General features: G+C 39.4%; 1 protein-coding gene across 1 annotated transcript in view; it reads right to left on the bottom strand.

Annotated features, from left to right (window-relative positions):
* Positions 1–15,104, bottom strand: part of MPZL3 (myelin protein zero like 3) — a 31,376-nt gene that overhangs the window by 5,139 nt on the left and 11,133 nt on the right. The window contains exons 2-5 of the mRNA XM_066372441.1: positions 12,147–12,313; positions 9,013–9,223; positions 7,601–7,766; positions 6,463–6,526 (exon numbers count right to left, since the gene is read on the bottom strand). Of these exons, the coding sequence (XP_066228538.1) occupies positions 6,463–6,526; positions 7,601–7,766; positions 9,013–9,223; positions 12,147–12,313 (608 nt within the window). The remainder of the gene's footprint in view (positions 1–6,462; positions 6,527–7,600; positions 7,767–9,012; positions 9,224–12,146; positions 12,314–15,104) is intronic.

The raw sequence follows: 15,104 nt of genomic DNA, 5'->3' as shown, positions 1-15,104 counted from the left end.
CAGTGGACAGCTTCAGACCATGTCAAAGCACCACCCAACACCTCCGTAAGTGACATGCTCAAGGGGAAGACTCAATGGGTATCAGAGCCTGGCCTAAAGTAAGTACTGCTCCACAGGGTGGACCTCTGCACAGCTGATCCTCCACGGTAGTCAGAGGCGGTGGTCAGTTATCACACCAAGTCCTTGCAGCTGATCGGCCTGGGGATAAATCCCTCCCACTGACATGCCAACAGCAATCAAGGCTCAATTACAACAGGAGGGTGCACACAGCCCACATGAGGAAGGGCTGCACCTGACGTGCCCAGCTCAAGTGAACCAGGAGGTTGTGTCACTGGACCCTACAGGACACCTACTACATTAGGCCACTCTATCAAGCCCAGGAGATGTAGCAGCTCTACCTAATACACAGAAACAAACACAGAAAGGCAGCCAAAATGAGGAGACAAAGAAATATGTCCCAAATTAAAGAACAGAACAAAAACTCCAGAAAAAAAACTATACAAAATGCAGACAAGCTATCAATCAGATGCAGAGTTCAAAACACTGGTTATAAAGATGCTTGATGAACTTAGGGGAAGAGTACAGGAACTCAGTGAGAACTTCAATAAAGAGATAGGAAACAAAAACAGAACTAGAAAACATTAAAAAAACCATCAAAAATGAAGAATACATTAACTGAAATAAAGAATACATTACAGAAAGTCAATAGTAGAGTAGATGAAACAGAAGATCAAATCAGAGATTTGGAAGAGAAGGAAGCAGAAAACAATCAGAATAACAAGAAGATAAAAGAATCCAAGAAAACGAGGACAGTATAAGGAGCCTCGAGGATAACTTCACGCATACCAACATTTGCATCATGATGGTGCAAAACGAAGAGAGAGAGCAAAGAATTGACATCCTATTTAAGAAAATAATGATGGAGGCGATCTCATCCTAAGACAGGTTTCTGTGGGGGCTGTGCACCAACCATGAGGAACAATGTTTCATGGACAACAAAATTGGCATTCAAGACCAAGGCTCCTGGCTTCAAGTTCAAGATGGCAAAGTCAGAAGGTCCTGAGTTCACCTCCTCTCACTGACCAAAACTATAATTACATATAGAACAGCTATCTCTGAGGACAACCTGATTACTAAAAGAACAGATTTTCTACACCCCAGATATAAAAAAAAAGAACACATGGAAATGGGTAGGAAGGGTAGAGACTAAGTCTAGTCAGGTCCTACCCTACCCCACATTCCCATGTGGTGACTCATAAGTGGGAGGAATATTACATCCGCGGAGGTAATCCCTGGAGAGTGAGGGGTCTGAGCCCTAGCCTGGGAGACCTGCACCAGGAAGAGGAGCACCCATAACACCTGGCTTTGAAAACCAGTGGGGCTTACATCTGGGAGAGGCAGAAGGCTGTAGGAAACCCAGGTTGTATTCTTTCTGAGTGCTAGGACAGAGGCAGCCATTTGAAAAGCACCTAGGTCATACATGAAAGAGATATGTTGACTAATTTTAGGGTCTGTGCTGGAGGGACAGGGATTTATTGGAACTTTTTCCTGAGAGGTGCTGGCATCTGCCATAATCTAACTGATCTGACACTGGCAGGCACCATTTCTGACACTCTCCATTAGCCTTGAAAACACTGTTCACCTCACCCTGGTGTTTTCCTGAAGACCCACCCAGGCTAGCATCCCTCCAAAGTGACTCTTGTTTTGCCATACCAACTGGGTGGCCTCAGTCAGCACCAGCACACACCAGTGTGTCTGCAACAGCATGGCTGAGCCTTGCAGCCAGCCACACCAAAGCCTGCCCTGGTGACTAGTGAGCCTGTGACAGTTGTGTCCAGGGCTCACAGCCAGCAGGCCAGAGACCAGCCTCACCTGCCAGTGTGTCCTTAGAAGCTGTGGCCCAGACACAGCAGGAGACCACACTAGTCCACCCAGGGAACACCTCGGGAGCACCTGGCTCTGATGACAAGGGAGTTCCACCACTGGGCCCCACAGGCATCTTCTAAATAAGGCCACTTTTTCAAGACTAGGGATTCAGCCTACATACCTCATACCCAGAAACAAACAGACAAAATGAGAGAAAAGAATGTTCCAAACAAACAAAACCCCAGGAAAAGAACTAAATTAAAATGAAGTAAGCTGCCTACTAGATAAAGAGTTCAAAGCAATAGTCATAAAGATGTTCAGTAAATTCCACAACAAGTGGATAAATTCAATGAGAATTTAAAGAAAGAGATAAAAATTATAAAAATGAACCTATCAGAACTGAAGAATATAACAATTGATATGAAAAATACACTGAAGGAAATCAGCATCAAATCAGATGACACAGAAGAAAGGATCAGCAATCAGGAAGACAGGATAATGGAAAATATCCAATTGGAAGATCAAAAAGAAAAAATAATTAAATAGAATAAGGATAACATAAGGGCCTTTTGGAACACCATCAAGTATACTAACATTCAAATAATAGGGGGCCCAGAAAGAGAAGAGAGTAAGAAAGGGATGGGAAACCTATCTGAAGAAATAATGACTGAAAACTTCCCTAACCTGGTTAAGGAAACAGATATCCAAGTCCAGGAAGCACCGAGTCTCAAACAAGATGAATACAAAGAGACCCACACCAAAACACATTATAATTATATCGTTAAAAGTTAAAGATAAAAGTAGAATCTTAAAAGCAGCAAGAGAAAAACAACTAGTTACATACAAGGGAATACTCGTAAGACTATCAGCTGACTTTTCAACAGAAACTTTGCAGGCCGGAGGGAGTGTCATGGTATATTCAACATGATGAAAGGAAAAACCCTACAACCATGAATACTTTATTCAGCAAGGTTATCATTCAAAATTGAAGGAGAGATCAAGATTTTCACAGATAAGCAAAAGCTAAAGGAGTTCATCACCAGTAAACTGGCATTACAAAAAATGTTAAAGGAAATTCTTTAAGTGGAAAAGAAAAGGCCAAAATTAGAAATATAAAAATATTTAAAAGAAAAAAGTCACTAGTAAAGGCAAACATAGTAAAGATAGACCAATCACTTATAAATCTAGTATGAGAACAATGAAAATGGTAATAAGTACATACCTAGCAATTATTACTTAAATATAAATTGACTAGTGTTTCACTGAAAAAACGTAGGGTGATTGAATGGATAAAAAGACACATATAGACAGAAGGTGAAGGGATAAAAAGATATTTCATGAAAATGGAAACAAAAAACAAAAAAAAAGGAAGCTGGGACAGCAATACTTGTATCAAGACAAAATAGACTTTAAAACAAAGGCTATAATAAGGGACAAAGAAGGACCTAGCAATTCCACTTCTAGGTATTTATATAAAGAAAACAAAACACTAATTTGAAAAGATATATACACCTCTATTTCACTGCTGCATTATTTACAATAGCCAAGATAATGAAGCAACCTAGGTCTTCATCAATAGGTGACTGGATAAAGAAGTGGATACATACACACATACACACACACACACACACACACACACACACACACACACACACACTGGAACATTATTCAGTCATAAAAAAGAATTAAATCTTGCCATTTGTGACAATATGGATAGACCTGGAGGGTACTGTGCTAAGTGAAATGTCAGAGAAAGACAAACACTGTATCATTTTACTTATGTGTGGAATCTAAAAAAATGAAACAAACACACAGATTCATAGATAAAGAAAAACTGATAGTTTCTAGAAGGTTGTGTGGTTGGGGTATGGGCAAAAAAGTGAAGGTGATTAAGAAGTACAAATTTATAGTTGTAACATAAATCACCGGGATGTAAAAGAGTACATAGGGAACAAAGTCAGTAATATCACAATGACTTTGCATGGTGACAGATGGATAGCGGACTTTTTGTGTTGATTACTTTGTAACGTATATATGTGAGAAATCTCACTATGTTGCATGCCTGAAACTAATATAATGTATGTCAACTATAATTTAAAAAGAGCTTTACATTCCAGAATAAAAATTAGGCATGAAAAAAAAAATGATGGAATAAAACATACAAGTCCAATAAGTGCAGAGAGTCCCAAACAAGATGAACCCAAAGAGGCCCACACCAAGACATTATAATTAAAATGCAAAAGTTTAATCACAAAAAGAGAATCTCAAAGGCAGCAAGAAAAAAGCTTTGGATAGTTAGTTATCTACAAGGGAGCTCCCATAACACTGTCAGTTGATTTCTCAACAGAAACTTTGCAGGACAGAAGATTGGCACTAAATGTTCAAAGAGGTGAAAAGCAAAGACCTACATCCAAGATTACCCAGCAAGGCTATCATTAAGAATTGAAGAACAGCCTGACCAGGCAGTGGTGCAGTGGATAGAGCGTCAGACTGGGATGCGGAGGACCCAGGTTCAAGACCCTGAGGTCGCCAGCTTGAGCGCGGGTTCATCTGGCTTGAGCAAAAAAAGCTCACCAGCTTGGACCCAAGGTCACTGGCTCAAGCAAGGGGTTACTTGGTTTGCTGAAGGCCCGTGGATAAGGCACATATGAACAACTAGGGTGTCACAACGAAAAACTGATGATTGATGCTTCTCATTTCTCTCCATTCCTGTCTGTCTGTCCCAATCTATCCCTCTCTCTGACTCTCTGTCTCTGTAAAAAAAAAAAAAAAAAAAAAGAATTGAAGAACAGCTTTCCAGACAAGTAAAAGCTAAAGGAGTTCATCTCCACCAAACCAGTATTACATAAAATGTTAAAAGTCTTAAGGTGAAGAAGAAAAAAATATCAAAAATATGAATAATAAAATGGCAATAAATACATACTATCAAAAATTGAATTTAAAAAAAAAAATCAATGAACAAGCTAAAGAGAAACAGACTCATAGATACAGAAAACATTTCAACAGTTGCCAGATGGGATGGTGGTTGGAGGGCTGTGAGAAAAACGTGAGGGGATTAAGAAGTACAAATTGGAGGTTATAAAAATAGTCATGGGGATGTAAAGTACAGCAGAGAATGTAGTCAATAATGTTGTGTAACTATGTATGGTAGCAGGTGGGTACATTTATTGGGAATATCACTTACTAAATTACATAATGTCTAATCACTGGGTTGTACACCTGAAACTAATATAATATTGTATGTCCACTGTAATTGAAAAATAAAAGGTCCTGGCCAGTTGGCTCAGTGGATAAAGCATCAGTCTCACATATGGACGTACCAGGTTCAATTTCCAGTCAGGGCACATAAGAGAAGCAACCATCTGCTGCTCTCTCCCTCTCTCTCTCCCCCTTCTCTCTCTCTTTCCCTCCCACAGCCAGTGGCTTGGTTGGTCCAAGCATCAGCCTCAGGTGCTAACAATAGCTCAGTTGACTTAAGCATCTGCCCCAGAGGATGCCTGGTAGATCCTGATCAGGGCGCATGTGGGAGTCTGTCTCACTATCTCCCCTCATCTCACTTAAAAAGAAAAAAATATAATGATAATAAACTAAAGAAAAAAATAAAAAAAGAATGTATGGGAAGTTTTTTGACATCCAAGAGTTTTGTCAGTTTTGTTCACTATTTCCTAAGTACCTAGAATCATATCTGGCACATGTCAGTTGCTCAATGAATAACTTGAATGAATTAATATCTGAAACATGGATAATAATATTATAGACAATTACTTCTTTTGTGTTATCTAAATATCCAAACCCTAAAGGTTTGGTATTAGATCCTCTCCACTGGCACTATCAACCTTTCCCTTCTCCTACCTATTATACTCAAGTACATGCGAGAAAGAGAAACAGAGAACACAGCAATGAGTAATTAGGCCACGGTCATCTAGTTCATTGCTGAGCTTGGAAATAAGTAGAAAGAGGGCTCAAGTTTAAACCCAGAAATGACAGGTGTGCTTTCTATTAGGTCATAAGTTGCTTTTGACCTGTTTCCAGTTTTACCACATCAAAGAATCTTTCTTCTCCCTAGGATCCTGGGATAGCAACACAAGCCTACCAGTCACAGCAGGAGCTCAAAAAGGGAAGGATGATGGCCTTTTGAAATTTAAATAAAAAGTCTGGCTTTATAATCTGAGTATTTCTTATTGACAAAGCCATCACCAAAAAGGTTCTATCACTCTAATTCCCTGGTGGTGGGGGGGGATGGGACTGAGGCTCTACAGAAAGGGCTCTAGATCCAGCCAGCAGGATTCTCCTGGCATGACCTCAGTAGCAAAGGACACTCCTCTCTCAGAATGTTCTCTGTCAGTCAGCAGAGACTGTTCTACACAGTTCCCTTCCCTAATCCAAAGACACCGCTCTGTGCCCATGCAACAGAAAACAAAAAAATAACAATTAGAGTTGCAGGCGGGGTCTCATGAAACCAAAATGCTTTGGAGGAAGACTTTGGTTGATACCATGCTTTGGACCTATGGGCATACCCTCTGCTGCACAGTACCCCCATAAGTAAGCAAAAAAGTGAAATATGAACAGGGAACAGAAGAAATGGCATGGGCTTACCAAGCAGTCAGCACAACGAACACAAAGCCTTGTCATGCAATCATCTTTCTCCTCTTGGTCAGTGCTGAAAAAAAAGAACAAACCAAGTCAGAACAGTCACTAGCTTACTGTAATGGAGCAGCTAAAAGCACAGGCGCTGAAGTCAGACAGGTCTGGCATTAAATTCCAGTTAAGGCACTTATTAGCAGGATGACAGGGCAAATTACTTAAGCTCCATGAGCCTGTTTCCTCACCCATAAATTGCAGGTATGCTTAAAGGACAGTGGTTAGGAGTAAATAAAAAATAAACACATGTAAAACACATACCACAGTGCCTGGCATATATGTAGTAAGTACTCAAAAAATAGGAGCTAGTCAGAGTCATTCATTTGGAAATGTACTGAGCACCAAGCATGTCTGTGGCATTGCTCTGGGCTGAGGACAAAGATGTTAATGAAGCACAGTCCCTTGAAGAGTTCAGTCTCATGGGGGAGAGAGACCTTTTGAAACTTAACATGTATGTCATAATACAGTGTGATAAATATTTTAATGAAGTTAAGGTCAAACTGCTATGGCAGCAAAGAGGAGGGAGTGACCAGTTCTCCCAGTAGGACTCAGGAAAACTCAAGGAAAGGGGACACTGCAACTTGGTCTTGGAGGATAAGGAAGAGTATTCCAGGTTAAAAAGGAAAAATGCTCAATGAGGGGATTCCAGGGGAGGATGAAGTATGACCTGAATGAGCAAAGAAAAATAAGCTCACTGTAGCTGGAATGCAGACTGAATGAGAAGAAATGGAAGGAAGCAATGGGACTTGAAATTTCCTGTTAATTTTGAAAGAATGGGACATCCACCTCAGAATTTACATTCAGAACCAAATAATCATACCATCTGATTTCCAAAGCAGGAAACTAGGACCATACTATCAAACCCCTCCATCTCTCTCCAAATCAATATCCACAGGCTTCACTTTCAACTTTCCTACCAAGAACTATTCAACCTTCCTTCAGCAGAACTATTCTCATCAAAATGAAATTTCACCTGCAGAAAGTAACACAGCCTGGAAGAAAGGAAGACATGGCTAGGGACCTGGGTACTATCAACAAAGCAGGGATCTGAAGAGGCAATGGGTTTACCGCTCAGGGCTCCAGCTGGACTTACTCATCTGAAACCTCAATAGATGACTTCTTATAGCCAGATTTGCTCCTCTTCTTCAGCCCCGTAGACTTCTTCACCATTCTCACCAGCAGCAGAACAACCACCACAGTTGAGGGAATGAAGACAAGAATGGAAAGAAGGGCCACAGAGGAGAGCATGATGCCAAAACCTAGAGGAGGAAAAAGAGAAGGTAAAAGAGAGAGACATGCAAAATGTTTCCCTTGACATAAGATAGGTTTTACTTTTGCTCTTGCATTTCTTCTCATTACAAAAGAAATATATCCAATGTAGAAAAGGTAGAAAACATAAACAAAAAGAGAATGAAAATTTACCTATAATCCTACTACCTAGGATTAACACATTAGTGTTTATATGGGTCTGCATCTAGGGAAGGCAGTGTATATTTTTAAAAGTATGAATCATATTTTACATATTATTTCTAACCTCCTGTTTTACTCAATATATGATAGGTATTTTCCATGTCTATTAAAAGTTACTTCCAGATGTTTTTTTAATAGCTGCAAGGTATTCATCATATTGAGAAGTTTAATGAATCAGTCCTCTCATTCTTGGAAATATGAGTTATATGACGATGATCATCTTTGTACATAAATCTTCATGTTTAACTCTATTTCTTTAAGATAAAATTTTAAAATGGAATTCTAGGTTAAAGAATGTATACTTTTAAGGGATCTGATTCATACTAACAACTGTTTTCCAGAAAAACAATATCAATTTCTATTCCCACCACCAGTAGGAATGTGCTCATGTCTTTGAAACTTAAAGGTTATTGTCTTAAAAAGTAATAATAATAATGTACTCCTGTATCTCTAAGTCTTTGGTTCAAATTCAACTAAAGACTAGAATGACCACTCATAGTTAAGAGGGAATAATGTGGGGGGAAAAGGTTGTCTTTATCCTACTCTCCAAAGGTTGTCTTTATCCTACTCTCCATTTCATACTAAAAGGAAACTGCTGGTCTTTGCAACATAAAAGACACATGCTGTATCCATCATTGGGGTGAAGGGTACCCTTTAAGGACGCAGACAAGAACACTGTCTCGTAACTGATGCTATGAACAAATTAGGAAAACCAGAATGACTTCTATCTCACAGAAATAACAACCCTCCATTTATTCAAGGATTTGACATACATCCCACAAGACCTCTGGTCCCCTGAAGTAAAAAAAAGGGAGAAGGCAAGAATGGAGAAACTATGACAATATTTGAAGAAAAACTTCAGTTTGCAAAATAAAGATTAAAAAAGTCATCTTAATAGACAATTCAGGAAGGCAGAATGCTCCAAAGACCAGCTGGCTTACAGAGATAGGTAGCTTTGCTTATCATGGGTCTCTCCAGAAAGCACCATAGTAGTCTCCGAGTCGTGCAGAAGAAGGCTGCTGACAGGTAGCTTACCCCTTTCTGTGACTATTAGTTCTGTCATGGGAATATTATGGTGCACGTCTGGGGGATTCTTCACAGCACAGCTGAATGTCCCATTGTCCTTTATGGTAGGGTTGCTTATGCTTATGGATGCGTCCCCTTTGTACACATCTCCAACCCAGGAGATTCGATCTCGAAATGTGCCTGCTGTGGTTGGGTACTGGAAGGACTGATAATGAAAAATCTAAGAAAGCAATACCATGAGAAAAAAAATAGTTAATTTGGAAAATGCAATAAAAATCTAAAGCTTAATAGGTCTAAAGTAAAATACAAATGTATAATGGGTTTTCTCAGTTGGGCAATTTCTATGCTTTGTTCACCTCCATCCCTTAGGTTAAAAGACAGGTTGATGGAACATCAGAAAAAGGCCTGATGAAAGGATCTTGGTGCCCTAACTCTGGAACCTCTTCTAGATTCTCCCTTAAGTCCTAAAGCAGTGATTATCAGCCGGGGACATGGTGCCCTCCAGGGGACACTCAGCAATGTCTGGTTGTCAAAACTAGGGGGAATGCTACTGGCATCTAGTGGGTAGAGATCAAGGATATTACTAAAAATTCTACAATGCATAGAACAGTCCCTACAACAAAGAATTATCCAGCTTAAAATGTTGACAGTACCAAAATTGAGAAACCCTATTCCAAAGTAGCCTCTACTATTCATATAGATTGGTTTGCAAATGATTTCTATGCATTTAGTCATTTGAGTCTCATGACAACAATATATGGGGTAAGTAGACTGTTTCAAGTTTATAGAAAGGGCCAAACAAGGCCAAAAACAAAAAACTAAGTGAATCACTCGAAAGCACAGACCTACTAAATGGGAAAGGGGAGATTTTTGTATATTCTCAAAAATCACCAGGAGGGTATAATGTAATCAAGACTTGAGTCTCAAGTTATCTATCTAAGCAATAAACAAAAATCCTAAGTCAAATGCATGATCAATACTCAATGAATATATGCTGAATTAAAATGAAGCTGCTTCAGGGAGGTGATCAGACACTTCATCACCAAAAGCACCTAACTATATCTGGTGGTAGGCCCAGCAGGTACTACAACACAATATGATCTCTCTCTCTCTCTCTCTTACACAAGAGTCAAGGCTTTCCTCTTTCTTTGTTTACTTGGTACCTCACCACTTAGGAACAATTGCCCAATTTTGAAGAGCAACTTCCCAAAGAAGATGCTGAATCACTTATTGGTTCATTTGTTCATGCATTCATTCAACAAATATTTACTGCACACGTACTATGAGTTAGGCACTATGTTTAAGCAAAAGGATATAGTGGAAGCCAAACAAGCACAGTCTTTGTTCTCATGGAATTTGCAGCCTGGTGGAAAATACAGATATTAAGAAATAATATGTGTAACAAAATAATATGTGTTCCAAAAAGGGAGGTAAAGAATGCCTTCTGCTGATTACCAGCATCAACATAAAAGGGTGTGAAATTCCTTATTGATAAAACAAAACCTACTGTGTATCTTCGAGATGAATCTAACCTCTAATTCCAAGTGAAATTAGTGAGACTCCAATGCTTGCTAACTGATTAGTCTCACAGAACCCTGACTGACCACATAACTGCAACATAATATTATGTGACTTTTAAGGTCCACTAATTCCAACTTTGACCAGCCTTACAGAGAATAGCGCCATGTGAGAACAGCTTGCTGTTGGCATTTAAGGTTTCTGACCCAAAAAAATCTGCATAGTTACTGACCGAAAAAAATTGCCATTGCTTTCTCTCTCCTACTTCTGGCCACAGAGGCAAAGCCAGTAAGGCTAGTCATAGTTTCCAACCAATCAAAATAAAGTGAACTATTTTAAATCTAAAAAAAAAGGGACCATGAATAGAGCCTAGCTTCCTTCACTGGAGTCACCTACCAACCCCCAAGCTACACAACATTCAATAACAGCTCCTAATGCAAAACTCAAAGATATACATTAAAATCAAACTGGAAGTTTTTCCAATGAAGGAAACAGGAAAAACAAACAACAGGTACTTCAAATATACAATCTTATATATAATCATGACATCCACATTCTTGATAGCATCTCTCCTGAGCTAAGGATACTGCTGGAAGCACAAAGAGAAAGGGTATTTTGTAGCATGGCTATCTTCAGTCAGACATCCCCAACAGGATTTGAACCATGAATGTGTTTTATATGTGTGACTAAAGTATACTGCTGCAAATATTGCAAGACCATCTGTCATCAACATAAGGTGCCACCATTTCCTTCTAAGGGAATAATATAAATCAGTGCAGATGTTTACACAGTTTGGAGAAAATGCCAAGATAAATCTAGAGTATAGATAAAGAAGCAGATACACCCACTGAGACAACTTCACGTGACAGGAAATGAGCAGCGTTAGGAAAAAAAATGTCTAAACCTGGAACCTACGAAATTTTTCTATCCAACAGTCTAGGAGGTGCCATTTTTCAGTATAAGGAATCTGAAAATAAAGCTATGAAGCCATGCAAAAAGAAACAACAAAGAGGAAACAAAACTAAACCACATTTTCTCTGAATTTCTGACAATTTTTCCTATAGCTTATTTGCAAAATTCTTACAGAGAAGAATAAAAAGACTTATATGACCAAATGAATGTCAGGTGGAGTAAAAGATCATCTCCTATTCTAAGATGAGAAGACCTAAGGAGTACATGGGACTTGGAATAAGATTTCAGAGGTGTTGACCACAGAAGACTCAAAGAAGAGTTTTGTTTGTTTTTGTTCTGTTTTGTTTCATTTAAGAGACAAGCAGGAATAGGGAAACAGAGACAGGAACATTGAGCTGTTACTGTATGTTCCTTGACCGGGGATCAAACCAGCAACTCTGTACTTCCAGACGACGTTCCAACCAACTGAACTATCTGGCCAGGGCTTTTTTTTTTTTTAATTGATTTTTAGAGAGACAGAGAGAGGAAAGGGAGAGAGGAGAGGGGGAAGGGGAGCATTCATTTGTTGTTCCACTCAGTTGTGCATTCCTTGGTTGCTTCCCATGTGTGCCCTGACCAGGGACCAAACCTACCACTTTGTCATTTCAGGACAATGCTCTAACCGACTGAGCTAACCAGTCAGGGCTAGAAATTTATTTTAAATATACACTTACTGATTCTGTGCGACTGCTGCTGGGAGGGCGGTATGTCCAATCTATGGTGAGTTTGTCAGTAACAGAGGAAGTCGACTTGAAAGTGCATTTCAGCTTGATCTTTTCTCCAACATAACCCCGAACATGAGCATCCACTTTAATGTCCAAGGAAAGGACAATGTGAGCACCTAATCAAAGCAACCCCAAACATTTAAAGTGTTTTCATTCGGGTGGAATATACAAATGATTAAACAATATAAAGATGTTATCATGTTTAGGGCTTTCATAAAAACCATAGCAATAAATACCTTCTCACACAAGTTCAAAGGGACAAGGAATGAATGTCTACATTACTCAAGGATACTATTTTTATCATTTTACAATATTAAATCAGAGGATGAATGTTTGGATAAAAATTTAAAAGCTGGTTGCAACAACATTTTTCTAAATACAGACTTGTGGTTAAACAAGCAGGTCAGCCCACAACAGACTAAAAGACACCACTCACTCCCCCAAAACTCACTCTCTCTCTCTCTCTCTCTCTCTCTCTCAATATGTCAGCTGTTGTGGTCTAAGGCAATGGTCCCCAACCCCCGGGCTGCTGACTGGTACCGGTCTGTGGGCCATTTGGTACCGGTCCGCAGAGAAAGAATAAATAACTTACATTATTTCCATTTTATTTATATTTGTCTGAATGATGTTTTATTTTTTTTAAATGACCAGCTTCCCTCTGTTACATCCATCTAAGACTCACTCTTGACGCTTGTCTCGGTCACGTGATACATTTATCCATCCCACCCTAAAGGCCAGTCTGTGAAAATATTTTCTGACATTAAACCGGTCCGTGGCCCAAAAAAGGTTGGGGACCACTGGACTAAGGGGCTTACCCTAAGTACAGCAAGGTTGTAACCCGAGAGTTAACCACTGCCTCAACTACTAGCAAAATGGGAACAGAAAATAAGAACAGTATGTTTCTTTTTCAAAGAATCTTATAAAACTGCCAAAGGTGCTATCTAGTTTTGTTTTGTTTTTTCCTTTCTTAAAATAGGTTAACGAATCACACATCCATTAAAAGTAAATCAGGGAAAGGAAAACAGAACAACTTAATGCCTTCTAAAATGTAAAATTAAAATATCATATTCAAATTCCCGAGAGACTTACTCTTTCCAAAACCACCACATTATCCAATTTTGACACTCTACTACCCCAAAGAAGTTGGCACCAACTTCTAACCAATCCCCTCTGCCTTCAGAGAATGGCGAGAAGAAATTTATCTCCCCCACTAGGGAGCCATTTTTTAGGAAAGTAAGCCACCAGTGTTTTATTTTTCCTGCTTCCTTTTCTAAGAAAGTAAGTCATGATTCTTCTGGCAGGCTAAAGGCAAACAGAGCAGCAAGGTCTCAAAGACAGTAAACCCATGCACTGTCCTGAAAACATAGAGTCCTCCAGTAAAGGCTCCAGTACTACCATTTGCCGGCTCTGTGGTCTTAGCACATTTCTTTACGTCTTCAGTTTCTCACTTTGGTAAGAATGAGAATAGCACTTATCTTAGAAGCTCGTTGTGAGGAATAAATGAGTTAAAAGATGTACAACACTGAGAAGCCTAACTAACCCAGAGTAAATGCTCAGTGCATGTTAGATAGTTTCATCATCATTATTGCCACTTCTTCAGTTCTGCTGGTCTCTCCCAACCCTTCCTATCACAGACCCAGTTATGAGTCATCCATTCCACTCCTTTATTTCTGCTGCTTTGAATCATTTTTCTTGCTCCTCTCTAGACAATCTGGTCTGTTCACATTCCTCTTAAAGGAGGAGCCCAAGACTGAGCTCACAACTCTAATAAGAATATGACCCATCCCAAAGATGACAATTACTTTTGGTTCATGAATAGCATCCTCTCTAACTTTGCCAGGCTGAACTTGTCATTCCTTCCAAGCCTCTGCAAATGCCATTCCTCTGCCTGGAAAGCTTTCATCCCTCGGTACCTGCTCTCTCCTGAGTCCTCACTCCTGATCCAGTTCTTTAAAAAGGAAGGTGGAAATGGATAAACTACACTCTCCCTATACTCCATTCCTTTATTCTAAAACATAAGTACAGTAGAGACATTTTTAAATATGGATTTAGAATTAGATAGACCTGGACTTCAACTTCTAGACCAGCTACTTTCTAGCTATAAGAACTTGATCAGTTACCTAATCAGTTCAACTTTCTATTTCCTCACTTGGTAAATGGGAATAATAAGATCTACTTCACTGGGTCCCTGTGAGGACCTAATAAGATTATTTAAGACAACCACAAAATACTTAGCATAGCACCTGAAATAGAAACTTTCAATAAATACTAGCTACTATCATTAAAATAAACACCATAAATATTCAAAATCCTTCAACAATTCTCTATTGGGCTATAGAATAAAACCCAAATAAGGACAATCTGGTCCCAAACTTTTGCTTCTTTACCCACCTACCCATCCCATCCCCTTCACCATGCCTTGAATGTTCTGCCATCTCCTAAATTTACTATGTCCTGTCACACTACTGTGCCTTTCTTGGAATGTCTTTGTCTGGAAGGCTCTCCCCATCCCTACCAATCCTGTCTGGGTTGTTTTCCCCACACGACACCCCCCACATGTGAGCTGGGTGCTCACATAGGTTCAAAACCCAGCTCAACTATCAGCCCCCTGTGGGGCCGACCCCATTCCTTGATGCAGGTCACTGTTCCTTCTTCAATGATCTCATTACATGTAGCACGTAATGCTACTCAAGTACATATACCATTGACTACACTCAGTTTCAAAAGACAACTTCCTCAATTAATGCAACAAACTTTTTTCTTTTTCTTTTTTACAGAGACAGAGAGAGGGATAGATAGGGACAGACAGACAGGAACAGAGAGAGATGAGAAGCATCAATTATCAGTTTTTCGTTGCAACACTTTAGTTGTTCATTGATTGCTTTCTCATATGTGCCTTGACCGCGG

Source organism: Saccopteryx leptura, chromosome 1, assembly GCF_036850995.1.
Source record: "Saccopteryx leptura isolate mSacLep1 chromosome 1, mSacLep1_pri_phased_curated, whole genome shotgun sequence".
Lineage (NCBI taxonomy): Eukaryota > Metazoa > Chordata > Mammalia > Chiroptera > Emballonuridae > Saccopteryx > Saccopteryx leptura.
Note: the sequence above shows the minus strand (reverse complement) of the source record. Positions and strands in the feature narration are given on the sequence as shown.